This window comes from Ctenopharyngodon idella, chromosome 20 (assembly GCF_019924925.1).
Source record: "Ctenopharyngodon idella isolate HZGC_01 chromosome 20, HZGC01, whole genome shotgun sequence".
NCBI lineage: Eukaryota > Metazoa > Chordata > Actinopteri > Cypriniformes > Xenocyprididae > Ctenopharyngodon > Ctenopharyngodon idella.
Window position 1 is genome coordinate 12366182 of NC_067239.1, and position 15421 is coordinate 12381602.

The 15421-nt window shown below is 36.4% G+C and overlaps 1 protein-coding gene across 5 annotated transcripts in view; it reads left to right on the plus strand.

Annotated features, from left to right (window-relative positions):
* Positions 1-15421, plus strand: part of fynb (FYN proto-oncogene, Src family tyrosine kinase b) — a 77513-nt gene that overhangs the window by 47091 nt on the left and 15001 nt on the right. For 3 of the 5 annotated variants that reach the window (XM_051874601.1, XM_051874603.1, XM_051874602.1), the window contains exons 5-10: positions 1844-1942; positions 5111-5214; positions 6603-6752; positions 9565-9729; positions 10822-10977; positions 14267-14446. In XM_051874601.1, the coding sequence (XP_051730561.1) occupies positions 1844-1942; positions 5111-5214; positions 6603-6752; positions 9565-9729; positions 10822-10977; positions 14267-14446 (854 nt within the window). The remainder of the gene's footprint in view (positions 1-1843; positions 1943-5110; positions 5215-6602; positions 6753-9564; positions 9730-10821; positions 10978-14266; positions 14447-15421) is intronic. The other 2 variants (XM_051874604.1, XM_051874605.1) reach the window with 2 other exon arrangements.

The following is a 15421-nucleotide window of genomic DNA, read 5'->3' on the forward strand; positions in this document are numbered from 1 at the left end:
TGAGTGTAATTCATACTTACGTGCATATGACATTATTGCCCTGCTCTTTATACAGATTTGATATGTGAAGTATGTTCAACTTTATCTGCCTATGTACAGTATACTTGTGTAGGGTGATATATACTATAAACGATATAATATCTCCATTGCTTGTATCGTTGTGAAATGTAAACTCTTTTATTGCCCAGCTCTAATCTGCTAAATGCAACAACTGTGTATATATTTATTTATTTATTTATTATGTAAGCTGCTTTACAACCATATGTATTGTGAAAGGTGCTATACAAATAAATTTGACGTGACTTTAATAATTTCTTCCATTAATACATATATGAGTCAACTGGATTTATACACAAGCACAATGTTGTGTACAGTCTCTGAAACTCTGTTTCAAATAATGGTATGCTACATTGTCACATGACCTTATCACAATATATGTTCAGCTGTCATGTAGGAAATAAATATTGTTATTATTGACATCCAATCTAATAATAAGTTGTAAAAGGAATGTTAAAAATCGTGGCTGATATTACTTCTATTCTCCACACTGGATATGAAAGGTCAAGTTGAGTGCAGTGCATTGTGGAAAACTGTACTTTATTCATGTGCTCTGTTGTGTAATTCACATTCAATTTTTTCAACTTTATATACTTTATACTGCAGAAATGGACATTTTGCTATATTGCATTCATACTTTATACTTTGTTAAAACTACACTTATAACAGTTATATGAATGCATCCAGTTTTAATCCTACCTCCTTGAATTCAAATTAGCAAGCTAATTAGTAAGTAGTAAGCATGTATTGCATTATATACATTGCCAAAATGTTTTACAGTAGAGCGCCGTCTGCTGGTGGTAATGTAACCTGCACTGCTTAGTACAGCAGGTCTTCTCCAGCCATGCTATTACTATAATAACAGCGGATAAGTAAGTGTGTGTGTGTGTGTGGGAAAGTGGACACAATGATTGGGAGAGATGAGAGAGGCTTTTCTTGGAAATGATGTTTTGTGTGAAGAGCACTGGCTATTTGAGAGAGGAAGAGATTGGTTAGTGGAGAGGGGTATAAAATGAAGGGCATGTTAAAGAGCGAGTAGGGCGTTATCGGATAAATGGAACATTCACAGAAGTACAGACCAGCTGTAGGCAGATCGTTTTTCCACTCTGTGTGTGAAAGTGTGTGTGTTGTGGATGTGGTTGTTTACTTGTGGTGATTTTGCTTTGAAAGGTTTGTAGGGGTCAGATGTGAGGCAATGACAGAGACACACTGTTATAGAGAGATCATTGTAAATATTCAAGGAAAATGGGACTAGACTTTTCAAACACTCCTCCAGAGAGATTTTTCTAGTACTCAACCTGAAAAGGCCAGCAGTGATCTCTCTCTTTCTTGTGGTGTTTCTATTTATCAGTCCGTCTAAACAAAGAAATAAAAGAAACAGTGGTGATTTCTGCCTCTGGTCTTTCAGTCTTTCACACAGCCTGTTTCTGTTTGTGTGAAGAGGTAGAAGTATATATAGTGTGTCTTGACTTTGAAATTTTAAAAAGACATGAATGACGAATGAATGAATTAATGAGTGGATGAACCTGAACGGATGGACGGTTAGATGGAAGAACATACTGAAGACTGGATGATGGATGAATAGACGGATAAATGGTTGCTAGATGGATGGATGAATGAATGGACAGATGAATGAATGGACGGATGTATTGGATATTGGATGAACAGATGGATGAACATACGGAACGACAGACTCATGGACAAATCTACTAAAAAAAAAAATTTAGTCTGTCCATGCCAAGAAGATAACGTGTGTATGTTTTCTGTCTTTGTCTCTTTATGTCAGTGAGGGTGATTGGTGGGACGCCCGCTCTCTCACTACAGGAGGAACCGGCTACATTCCAAGCAATTACGTCGCCCCTGTGGACTCAATCCAGGCTGAGGAGTAAGTCTTGGATTTATGTGTGTGTGTGTGTGTGTGTGTGCAAGAGAGAGAGAAACACATTTGATCTGAACAAACAGGCTGTGTTAAGGGTGGGGGTAAAGTAATGTCATTCTGTTCACTCCTACTTTAACCCAGAGACCCCTCAGTAGGATGCTTGACAAACCTCAGCCCACTCTAAATGAATCCAGAGACAGCTGCAGTACAGGGTGGTGCTTGAATGTTATCACTAGGCAACATTTGTGTTGTTGTTTGAGACAAAGTACAAAAACACGTCCCAAAAACTGACCCATGTATTACCGTTTTATCAACCTCAACCATACCTGAAGCCTAAAGGCAGGGCTGTTCCTAGGCATACAGTAGGCAAACTAGGCGGTTTGCTAGGGCACCACCAACTGAATAAGGCACCAATGAGTGCAACACTGCATTTTAGATAAAATTAACAAGTACATTTGAGCTGTCAAATATAAGTAAAAGTATTTTAAATGTTATTAGAAAGATGGCAATCAGAAATCCAAGTGTATATGAAAGTGTTCCATTCACATGGAAATAAAATCTCAGTCTATACCATCTATACCAACATCTGTTTTAAATAAGCAACATCTATTTTGGATAATCATATCATTATCTTAATCAAATGCATCAATCGCTATCTTAGCTGTAATATATCCATAGATTCCTATTGGAATGACTGGATTCTGCCTTTGACATTCCACTGAGCAACAGTAAATGTGACTGCATCTTGAGTTATTGAATATAACCGCAACACCATTGCTTCATTTAGTATAGGTGGATTCATGAATATGCAAATTAATCTCCGCCTCCACTCAATCACAACAGTTCAGAATACCTGATCCACTCTGTCGGCTTTACTGTAGTAAACGCTGCACAATGGCAAGTGGAAATACTGGTTTATTCAGCCATATATGTTTGAACCAGAAACTGATTCAGTAGAAGTGGAAGAGACAGGCTCGTCTACAAGTTGATGTATCAGAATGGTAATGCGTTTTATGTATCTCCTTTCAACGTTGAACACATAACAGTAATTGATATGATTAGCCTTTGTCTTGACTACGTTATCAAACAGCTAATAATGTGTAGCTAATGTTATGCAAACCATGTTCCCGTTCGCCATCTGAAAGTCAGACAGCTGCCTTCTAAAAAGCAGTATCCTTAAAAACGCTTTGAACAACTTAGAACGTCAGTGGAGAAAGGCATATATCATAACATTGTAATATACAACATATACAGTGGCAAGAAAAAGTATGTGAACCACTTGCAGAATCTGTGAAAATGTGCAAAATTTTAACAAAATAAGAGAGATCATACAAAATGCATGTTATTTTTTATTTAGTACTGTCCTGAGTAAGATATTTTACATAAAATATGTTTACATATAATCCATAAGACAAAAAAATAGCTGAATTTATTAAAATGACTCAGTTCAAAAGTTTGTGAACCCTTGATTCTTAATACTGTGTGTGGTTACCTGGATGATCTACGACTGTTTTTTTTGTTTTGTGACGGTTGTTCATGAGTCCCTTATTTATTCTGAGCAGTTAAACTGAGCTCTGTTCTTCAGAAAAATCCACCATGTCCTGCAGATTCTTCAGTTTTCCACCATCTTTTGCATATTTGAACCCTTTACAACAGTGACTGAATGATTTTGAGATCCATCTTTTCACACTGAGGACAACTGAGGGACTCAAACACAACTATTAAAAAAGGTTCAAACATTCACTGATGCTTCAGAAGGAAACACGATGCATTAAGAGTCGGGGGTGAAAACTTTTGAACAGGATGAAGAGATCCAAATTTTTCTTATTTCACTTGAATATCAATTTTTTTCATTTAGTACTGCCCTTCGGAAGCAACAGAAGATACTTTCATGTTTCCCAGAAGACAAATTAAATACAATTTACCTTGATCTTCAAATTCCAAATGTTTTCACCCCCCATCTATTAATGTATCATGTTTTTTTTCTGGAGCATCAGTGAATGTTTGAACCTTTTTTAAAAGTTGTGTTTGAGTCCCTCAGTTGTCCTCAGTGTGAAAAGACGGATCTCAAAATCATTCAGTCACTGCTGTAAAGGGTTCAAATATGCAAAAAAATGCTGGAAAACTGAAGAATCTGCAGGACCTGGAGATTTTTTCTGAAGAACAGAGCTCAGTTTAACTGCTCAGAACAAACAAGGGACTCATGAACAACCATCACAAAACAAAAAAACAGTCATAGATCATCCAGGTAACCACACACAGTATTAAGAATCAATGGTTCACATACTTAAAAAATATGATGCACATAAATAAAAAATAACATGCATTTTGTATGATCTCCCTTATTTTGTTAAAATTATTAACATTTTCACAGATTCTGCAAGTGGTTCACATACTTTTTCTTGCCACTGTACATAATTTGCCTCAAAACAGAAAAATATGCCAGGATAACCGAAGCGGCTAAAGCCCACCCCGCACGTTGACGGGATTGGTTACAACATGTTTGTGACATAGAAAACAGGGGCAATTTCAAACTGCGTTTTTGAGACTGTCTTTGGTTCACTGCAGTTTTAAGGAGAAAATACTCAGCAATGGTGTTGACTGATGAATTTGCACATGGTTTGTCTTAAAGCATTTTAAAACACCACATAGACATATAAACAACATTAAAAACTTAATTTCACCACAGTGGGTCTTTAAAACAGAGCAGGAACATTTCTGCTCTAAATGAAACATTTAATTATGTTGATTTCTCCTGTGATGTCTTAGGTTACACTATGGTGTAATGATGTAAGTTTTTTTTCCCTCATTAAATTTTCAAAAACCAGACTGATGTCAGATACTGGCTCAGTCTAACATGCTTAACTTTAACCAGAGGGAGATGTTTGAGTGATGCAAGATTCTGATGTCATTTGTACAGCCTGTTTACATAAACAGCTGTAAAAACTTTTCCCAGCCATCCTTTTTTCTTATTTTGATTAAATTTGCACGTTCCCAGATAAACATTGTCTGCATTTTGATGTTATGAATAACATAAATACAGTAAAATGTTCAGAAAGAATGCATTCAATCTGTCATAAACAGAAAGATCCAAACAGTCCTGACTTGATCAACAGTATTAAGAAAGAGACGTAATTCTGAGAAAGGACCTTTTCCTCTTTCTCTGTCTCTCAGCTGGTATTTTGGAAAGTTGGGGCGCAAGGATGCAGAGAGGCAGCTTCTTTCAACAGGGAACCCGCGTGGAACTTACCTGATCCGTGAGAGCGAAACCACTAAAGGTAATAAATAGCACTTACTGTACCACACAACACCATATACTGGGTTATGCAAAAGTTTACCGTTTACTGCGCTTAGGGGTGTGATTCATAAAGAATTTAAACAATCTGATTCTGGTTATGATTTCTCTTAAAGAGCGAGTTCACACAAAATTAAAAAATTGTCTTCATTTACTCACGCTTGTTGTTTTGGACTTTCATTGGATGGCCAAAAAGATTTTAAACATTCTTCAAATATCTTTCTTTGTGTTCTGCACAAGAAATAAATGCATATAGGTTTGAACAACATGTGGATGAGGAAATTAATTCAGAATTTAATTTTTTTGGGTGAACTATCACTTTAACATTTATGGTTTCTTTAGCACTGAAAAAATAATAAACAATTTCATTGACATTGTGAGAAATTTTCAATAAAAAAGCATTTAAATCAATTCATTTTTAGAGGCGGCATACATGCAATCCAATAATGCTAACTACTGTATGTATTATACAGAATGTGGAAACATATTTGATTAATTGATCAAATATTCATTGATTAGTATTCATAAAATACTAGTGACAGACTACTCTTTATAATTACACAGAGTAACTAATTATGTGTTTGATTCACATTAAAAAAGAACTTTTAAAAGAAGCCACTGAATAAGTAGAGATAAGCCCCCTCACTCCCATGAAACACAAATGATGTAATTGAGTCTCCCTACAGTCTCAAACTACTTAAATATTTGTATAAATTTGCATATTTTGCAATAAACATACAACATACTATTTCTATTTACATAAGCATCTTTTAATCAATACTTTTATATTTATCCATTGTTTTTAATTCTATTATATCATTCGCAATGCTTCATGGGATAATAGTTCTTTCTATCACTAAAGCCGTTAAGTACACAGTCTTGTACCTTTTGTATTTTTGTACCTTTGTAACTACTTGTTTGTAATGTAGCAAAGTTTGTAATGTTTTAATTTACCTTGTAGCTGATTGGTTTGGTTCATGGCTTATAACACTTTAACAAAGACTTTTGTTTTTAAATCCTACTGGAAAAATGAATTGAGACTTCAAGAATCAAGGCCGCTGAAAAAGTGGGCGGACACTGCTGCGCTCGATTCTGTCTGCATCGTTAAAAGAATGCATGTGTGAGAATCATTAACAGAGCCAACATCATTCTATTCCAGGACTTTTTAAACAATGTAACCGGTTCTGAAAAAGAATTGGTTCTCTGTTCTCAGCCGTAACTGTGCTACACAACAAAATGTATTTCACAACACCATTTTCTTAGTTATACAACACCATCTACTGCATTGCACATTACTACGCTACACTATTTACCACACTGCACAACATTACTGCACTACAGCAATGCTTCTGTTGTGTGTCTGTGTGGTAGGTGCCTTCTCTTTGTCTATCCGGGACTGGGACGATGTGAAGGGGGACCACGTGAAACATTATAAAATCCGTAAACTGGACAGTGGAGGATATTACATCACCACAAGAGCTCAGTTTGAGACCCTTCAACAGCTGGTCCAGCATTACACGGGTAACACACATACAGTAGACACACTTCTCATTCCACAGACCCAAAACACATACATGCACTGACATGCAGAATTATTGTAGGTAATTATTGTTTTAACTTATCATTGTTAGATGCCTGTTAGAGTTGCAAAGGCATGATTATATCCCATAATGCCATTCACAGTGCTTTTGCAGCTCCCTACAGGAGGTGGCACTTGCTTTAGTAGGTCAGAAAACCTCAAATGAGTAGCGCTCACTCTCTCTCTCTCTCTCAACAGGATGTACTTTGTCTATGCTCCAGTTAATATATTGACCGTTAATGCATCTAGAATGAGTCGTATGGATTTTAGATAGCGTGTGAATTTTGCTTCTTCCATGACCTCCCATATTGAGCCTAGAGAACAAACATACACACAGATAATAATAATCAGGATGACCTTAACTGTGTATCAGTGTCAGTTGCTCTGTTGATGCTACTCTAAAATGGCTGCATTTGCTCTAGCTTTACACTTTCTTATTGTTGACCGGCTTCAGTTTCAGCAGCAGAGCCTTGTGTTTGTCTTGGTAATGTGCCCTGTTACAGCAGTGCATTTGAAAGCAGACTCTGCAGTCTGTTTCACATTTGCTTCAATTGCTTGGTCCAAACCTTAGTGCTATTCCACCACCTACCTCTGTCCCACAGGTCTCTTTTCACAATGTATTATTTGGTGCATCTGCATTGTAAGTGTGAAAAGTAGTGTCAGCTGCTTGCCACTTCAGAAAAGCATGAAGAGCATGAAGAATTTGAGAGAAATGATTCTGCATTGATTCACAAATATTTATTATTCGAAATTTAAAATTATTAATGAGATGTTTTTTAAATCATATTCAGGACAATACATTGCAGGTACAGATATGTGCGACGCAGTTTGCAAACAGCTTGGAGGGCACATCTTCTGTGGCATATACAGTATGGCATGAAAATGTGCGCTTACACTGCAAATTCTGTCAAGTCCACACCACCAAAAAAGAAAAATCTTGTTTGAAAACAACCCAGCCCAGCTCATGGTGTTTTTATTTTTTATTTTATTTATCCTTTATTTTAACCAGGAGAATCCCATTGAGATATTACTATCTCTTCTTCCAGAGAGACCTGGTCAAGACGGCAGCACATAAAGTTACACACAGAGAGAATCACAAAATACCACAACCTACTCGTTTAAAATTTATAAATAAAATCAAGAAAAAAACATTTGCAAGTGTCCTCCAAAACATGATACATCTAAACAAGATACATCTAAAAATGCTCAAAGGTGGAAGTGCGTCTAGATTAAGTACATTTTGCAATTCATTCCAAGCCCAAGGAGCATAAAAAGATAATGCACATTTACCAAATTCTGACAATACCCTTGGGACTTTTAGCTGAATATGAGAACCAGATCTAGTGCAATAACTATTTGTATAAAAAATTAAAAGATTTGAATTATGAAAGGGTAATTTACCTAAAAGAGCCTTTGCAATAAATAAATACATATGCAACTTTTTCCTTTGATGTAGTGACCAAGCTTTCATATAAAGTGCAATGATGCATCCGTGACTCAGCATCACAAACAAAGCGTAATGCTGCATGATAAACAGAATCTAATTTAAAAAATTTTACTAAAAAAAGTACTCTCTACTATTTTCTTTCGAGCCTCGTAAGGAAAACAATTTCTTAAACAATAAAAAAACCCTAATTTTGGCCTGAGCTTCTTCAACAAATTATCAATATGTACATCAAAAGATAATCTTTCATCCATCCATATACCTAAATATTTAAAAGAACTAACTCTTTCAATAAATATACCATCTAAAGTTGTGATTGCCATATCTGTTACCTTATAGTGACCACGATTTAAAGAAGTTTAAAACCAGTTTTAATTGCAACAACGAATGCTGCAGTACTTGAAAAGCATTCTGCAGTTGCTTTAAGGCTTGATATAGAAAAGATGCTGTTGTATAAATAATTGTGTCATCTGAATACAAATGTATTTTGGCTAAATCTATTTCATGATCTAAATCATTGATATAAATAGAAAATAAAAGAGGGGGTAAAACAGATCCTTGAGGAACCCCAGTATTACTTGAAGGAAAGGTGAATTGTAATTTTTCATAGACACACATTGAGTGTGATCTGAAAGATAGTTTTCAAACCATTTTAAAGCAGCTTCACTAAGGCCTATTGTTGAGGTCTTGATGGCTGAGGAGGCTGGATACATGCTCGGGTTCCTCAAGATCAGAGCAGATGGTACTCAATGACTGATTCCTGAAATGATGCGTCTATTGGTGCCAAGTGTTCTGTTATCTCAGCTTTACAGTCCGGAGTAAACATTGCTGTAGTGTTGTAGGAAAATGCTACACATTAACCCTTTGTTAAATATCAATACATATCCAAGAGGCATGTCCAACACTATGGCCAATCAATGAGGGGCAAACATCTCAAAAGACGCTACAAATCAGTCCAATATTTGATTGCTATCCACCAGCTTTTCAGTCAGTTTCCAGGTTTTAGTTGTTGTGGTAGTTTTTATTTTCAAGATCATGTAGAAAAAAAGCCTTTGCACTGTAAAGAGTATGTAAGTGTATTTAAGAGCATTCAGTAATATTTAGTGTTTTACAAGCAAGAGTAGAGGCCAATGAAAAAAAAAAAACATGCAGCATGGCTCACAAGTTACACATATTGCACCCTATGCAGGTGTCATGCTGAAACTCTGTACTGCTTCCTTCAGTGCTTCTGATGCTTTTCTTTTCTCTCTCTCTCTCTCTCTCTGACATTGTGTATATTTCTATGTGTCTGTGTGCGTGTGTGTGCTCAGAGCGGGCAGCAGGGCTTTGCTGTCGCTTGGTCGTCCCTTGCCACAAAGGGATGCCAAGGCTCACTGACCTATCTGTCAAAACCAAAGATGTGTGGGAGATTCCACGGGAGTCACTACAACTCATAAAACGCTTGGGCAACGGCCAGTTCGGGGAGGTTTGGATGGGTATGGCCCCTCCCACTGTGCTTAGCAACAACCGACCAAAGAGGGAGATGGAGTGAGGTCAAAGTGAATGCGGAGTCACTTTACAAATGTCTGGATATGTAAGCAATTTATTTATAGATCTTAATGCATATTAAGCTCTAACGAAAGCATTTGTATCGACTCATCCTTCTGACTTTTTAAAAAACAGTAAACTGGACCGGTGTTCTAGAATGTTTAAAAGCCAAAGTTTGAAACTTGTATTTTTGTCACTATGAAATCAAAATGGATAATTCATGTTTTTTATGGAATTTTGCAGTGTTTATTATAAATGTTTCATCCATGAACATCAATTAATTAGTGTAAATTAATGTGCACATTAAATTAATGTGCATTCATAATCTTTAATCAAAAACATTAACTTTCCCTCCCCCTTGCAACAACATCTCTGATGACGAGGGTAGAACCGTAATCCCTCTCCTCCAGCACCCTGTCACTCACATTAAATCACAGCAATTAGCAAACCACAACCATCCAACAATCCAATCAATTTCTTTTGGACAAAATGCCGCCCTACATTTTTTCCACTTGAGAAGCCTTTTCACTTAGATATACTTCACGATAGAGAAGTAACGGTGATCGCAATTTTCATTTACTGCCAAATTTATAACTTAAATTGTCCAAGAAAAGCTCATAAAGTGGTCCAGATCATCCTTTTTGAGATGAAACTTGTCTAGGTGGATGAACTACTGATCATGTGACCTCTCTTTAAGTTATCGTTCTTTATAAAAGTTATCAGGTTACTGGTGTTATGTCATAACAGCAAATTTGAAGGACAGGATTTGTGACTTGATCACCTTAAGTGCCAACAAATCAAAGTGCAAACAATCAAAACACTAATGTTTTCGTTAAAGCTTAAGGTATGTTAAACCTAAAATAAAAGGATAACATAAAAACAAACACAGAAAAGACTGGATATATTACATCCATCTCTGGAATATTCAGACATCATGAAGTGAGTGACTCTCTCAGAACAGCATAGCCACACTCCTTCTCTCTCATTGCATGTTCCCCCGCCGTCCTGCTAGTTAACCCCTCTACTCCTCCATTCTATAGAGAGTGCAGATGGTTTGTGCTTTAATTTAACGAGTATATGCGTGGACTACACCCCTGATACGGTGGGACTTAGCCATGATTCCTGGGAAATCGCCCGTGAGTCTCTGACGCTGGACATGAAGCTGGGGGCCGGGTGTTTTGCTGATGTTTGGTATGGTAAGACAGTCACCTCCTCTCCCACCTTCTCTGACCTCCACATAAAATTAGATTTGAAGTGAAGCTTTGGGAGAAGCATTTTCATCTAATCCATTCATATTGGTTGCTCACATGACATGGTGATGGAAAAAAAAAAGAATTATATGTGAGAAAAAAGATTTTTTTTTATTTCAATGCTTTTGCAATCTCTCACAAAGTGTTTGCATTCCCCTGAGAAACTTTGCATTCACTCTCAAAATTTTTGCATTCATTGCGAGCGAACGCAGAGTTTCTAGGGAGAATTTAAAACATTTATGAGAGAAGGCAATACCATTGAAATATATATATTTTTTTCCTCCCATGTCACATTTTTTCCATCACCATGTCCTTTTAGGGGCTCCGTACCTCTTCATTACGGATAGAAAGCCACTAAACTAAAGCCACTGTTTACTCATACCATGCTCAAGGATTAGATGAATATGCAAACTTATCACAGATGTAACTGTTGCAAAAAAGTAACTATTAAATTAGATTTTTCACAAGAACAAATTTTACATGAGAGACAAACTATAGCTAATTTGTGCACACACATTTTACACTTACTGATTCCTTTTGATAATTATTGTAAGAGCTTCAATGATTCTTCTACACGTCGTTATCATGTCATTGAATAGAGGTAAGAATAAGAAGAGTAAGTATCAGGTTGAGTTATGGGTGTTTATTATGACTAATGCCCAGGAGATTTTTGTCTACTGTTCCCCACCTCTGTTCACAAGCGATCTTGTTCAAGAGAAGTGTGCTTGTGTGCATAATATCTCTCACATTCCCTCTTCCTTCCCTGTAGATGTGCATCCCAAAATATCTCCTGAATCTGCCTATAATTATTATTGCCTTTAGGACACTGCTGGCATTTAGTTTTTAATGAGCAGAATCACACAGATCAGTGTGTGTGTGGATCAGTAGATTTAAAAACCAAGTGTAATCAGACCATTTGAGCCCCACCTTGCCATCGCCTGCAAGTAAACATGAGATGATGTTTGTAACATTTTCTTCTGTAATGTGAAGTATTTCAAGTTGTGCTGGGCCAGTTTGGATTTTTCAGATGTCTATATTAAGCCAGGAAAGGAGGAAGTATTTTAATATCTAATTACAAACTTGGCATTTAAAAATGGAATATCCACCATTGCAGTGTCATTTAAAGGCAAGCAGATTCCAGTGTTGTGGAATTAACAATAGCCGCTTTTCCACCGTCAGGCCGAACGGTTTAAGAACGGTAAAGAACGGTTCCAGTTGTATTTCCACTTGAGCCTGGTATGGCACGGAACGATTACAAACCATTCACGGCTCGGAATTCACTACACACATTCCACCAGCATGGTTCAGCACAGTTAGGCCTGGGACACATTAGACGATTTTCAAATTGTAACCGATTTTAAAACTGCGGGAGACCACAGACATAATGAGTTTCTACCGATTTTTAGCATTATAATCCTCTGAATGCACACTCTAGATGATTCGACTGGACGCGAGACCACACACCTGTTGATTGCAGGAACGACGGGTAACGATGGGTAATCTTCTTTCTCAATACTCCACTTTCGTGGCATGTTTGTGGCTGCCAAGTTTCAGCTAAAGAAGCACGCAACATCCGGTAGGTGAAGTTTGCTCACATTGACTATTGCGGGTATCACGTCAGAGGCACCCCGATCAAGAGTCATAAATATCAAACATGTTTGATATTTATGATTTGAGATCGAAGACACTTGTAATCGTAATGACACCACACAATAGAGGATTTTTGGACATAATATATTGTTTGCGATAAGTCTCAAATTGGGCCACACCCCCAGATCGTTCGGGGGTGTAAATCGGGATCAAAAATCTTAAAATCAGCTTAAAGACAACCGATTTTTAGCATTATAATCCTCTGATTACCCACACTCTGAACTCACAAATATGTTCAACATTTACGATTTGAGATCGGCGACGCTCCGTCTCAATTGGGAGCAGTTAAATAATCGTAATGACATCACACTATAGAGGATTTTTTGGACAAAAAAAATCATTTGCTACAAGCCTTAAATCGGGCCACACCCCTCTGATTGTTCAGGGGTGCAAATCGGGCTTAAAATCTTCAAGTGTGTGGCCAGCCTTACCCAACCATGCTGAACCATGCTGGTGGAATGAAATATGAAAATGAAATATAAACAGTGGAAAATGAAACCATATCCATACCGGATTGGCACAGAATGGAACGGTTGAGCAACAAGAATGGTTTGGCCTGATGGTGGAAAAGTGGCTACTATTGTTTTCTGTCTGTTGTAATTTCCTTCTATGTCCTGCAAAAAAACAGCCACAAATCACAAGTACAGTGTAATCTGTAATTTATTTTCTATTGACCAGCAGTAGTTCTGATCATTTTCTTCATCATTATTTTTTTTGTTATAAAGAAAAAAAATCTAAGCGTCCTAAAAATAAGATAATATACTTAGACTACATATGCAATAAATTAAGATATTTTCAGAGAATATATCTTTAAATAATTTTCTTTATTTCATTTCATCTTAAATTCAAAATACAGTATATTCTCTAAAAAGAAGTCTCATTATCTTACACTATTTTGCTTCTCAAGTATTTTTTTTATTTTAAAGATATTTAGATATTTTTACTGGAAAACAAAAGTACTTACATAAAAGTATGAAAAGTGCTTATTACGAAAATGTTTTTGGATCACACTTTATATTAGGTGCCTTTAACTACTATGTACTTACATAAAAAAATAAGTACAATGTACTTATTGTGTTCATGTTGTATTGAAAAACACTTTTGCAGTGGGATACGGGTAAGGTTAGGAATAGGTTTGGTGGTATGGGTAAGTTTAAGGTTAGTATATACTAGTTAAAGACACCTAATATAAACTGTTTTTTTGCAGTGTTCATCAAATGATGATCAAATGATGGAATGTTAGAACTGCTTTAACTAGACCATGCAGTCAAGCACTTTCAGCAAACTGCTCTCAGTACAAATTTGGCTGCAGTTGCATTGTTGTTACCTGATCTGCATAATTCCTCATTTAAGAATGCTAAAACGACACAGAAAGTGACTACAAATGAGCAATGCTATAAATCGATTCTTAGTGAATTGACCCAATGAGTGTGCTTGTGTGATAATGACTGTTTTAATTGCAAAAAGATTTTGCATGAACAAGAGGGGTTTAAATATTTTCTGGGTGCATGAAAGTCATTTTGTGGCATGCTGTTCAGCTTTGTGCTGTTGTACCTACTGACAACTGTGTGGTTTTTGCTGTCAGGCACATGGAATGGCAACACTAAAGTGGCTGTGAAGACCCTCAAGCCTGGAACCATGTCTCCAGAGTCTTTCCTGGAGGAAGCGCAGATCATGAAGAAATTACGACATGATAAACTAGTGCAACTCTATGCTGTCGTTTCTGAGGAGCCCATCTACATTGTCACTGAGTATATGGGCAAAGGTCAGCAGTTGTTCTCTTTATAAAAGTGAAGAGAATGGCTTAACCAGAGGACAGACATACTGTAGAATGTATCTATTTTAGCAACACTGATGGGTTTTGTAGGCCTGACAAAAAAAATACAAGTAAAGATAAATCAGGATTGAAGGTTGATGTTCTAACCTCAGAAATTGTCACTTGAGGACTTGGACAGAAAGAAAAAGAAATTATAGTGGCCTAAATTTAATTTGAATAGCTGTAATGGAGGAAACAGACATTTAACCTAATCCTGCAGGAAAACCTAATGGACAGTGGATGGAAAAAGTCCTGAACTCTACATTTGTTATTCAGCATCAAAAACATAATTTAGTCGAGACCATAATCCACACTCTCTTAGAAGAAAAAGTTTTTTTTAGTTCTGTATGTAAATGGATTCTGTTAGAATTGGCTAATCTCTGTACACTGTTATTGTCATTCATCAGGGCAGCCAAGTCGCTGCTTACTAAGAGGTGTTAATATGTAAAGTAAATGCTGATGGTTGTATGTTAATGTGCTCATTGTTGTGACATCAACTCTATGTAGAGGTCTGAACAAGACGTTTTGCTGTTTAGTTTCAAATAAGGGTCTGTGCGGACTGGGGAAGGAGCTTTATTTTGTTAACATTTAAATAAATTAACAGTACATCAGACACTTATTTCAGAACAGCAAGTGTATATTATTTTAATTACAGTATATCGGGTTTGAAATTAACTTTTTTCACTCACCAGCCAATTTGGCTACTACATTTTTAAGTTACCAGCCATTCAGAACTTAAACTAGCTGAAACAAAAATATCAGAAATAAACCAGATTATCATAGTCACAGCTTAGATTAAAATATATTTATTATTAAAACAGATTCTGAATCATTATATTGCTTTCAGCGTTATGACAGTCACTGTTTGCGGATACCATTCAAAGAAAATAAAACGGAAATAAAAACAAAATTCTCTGTCAAATT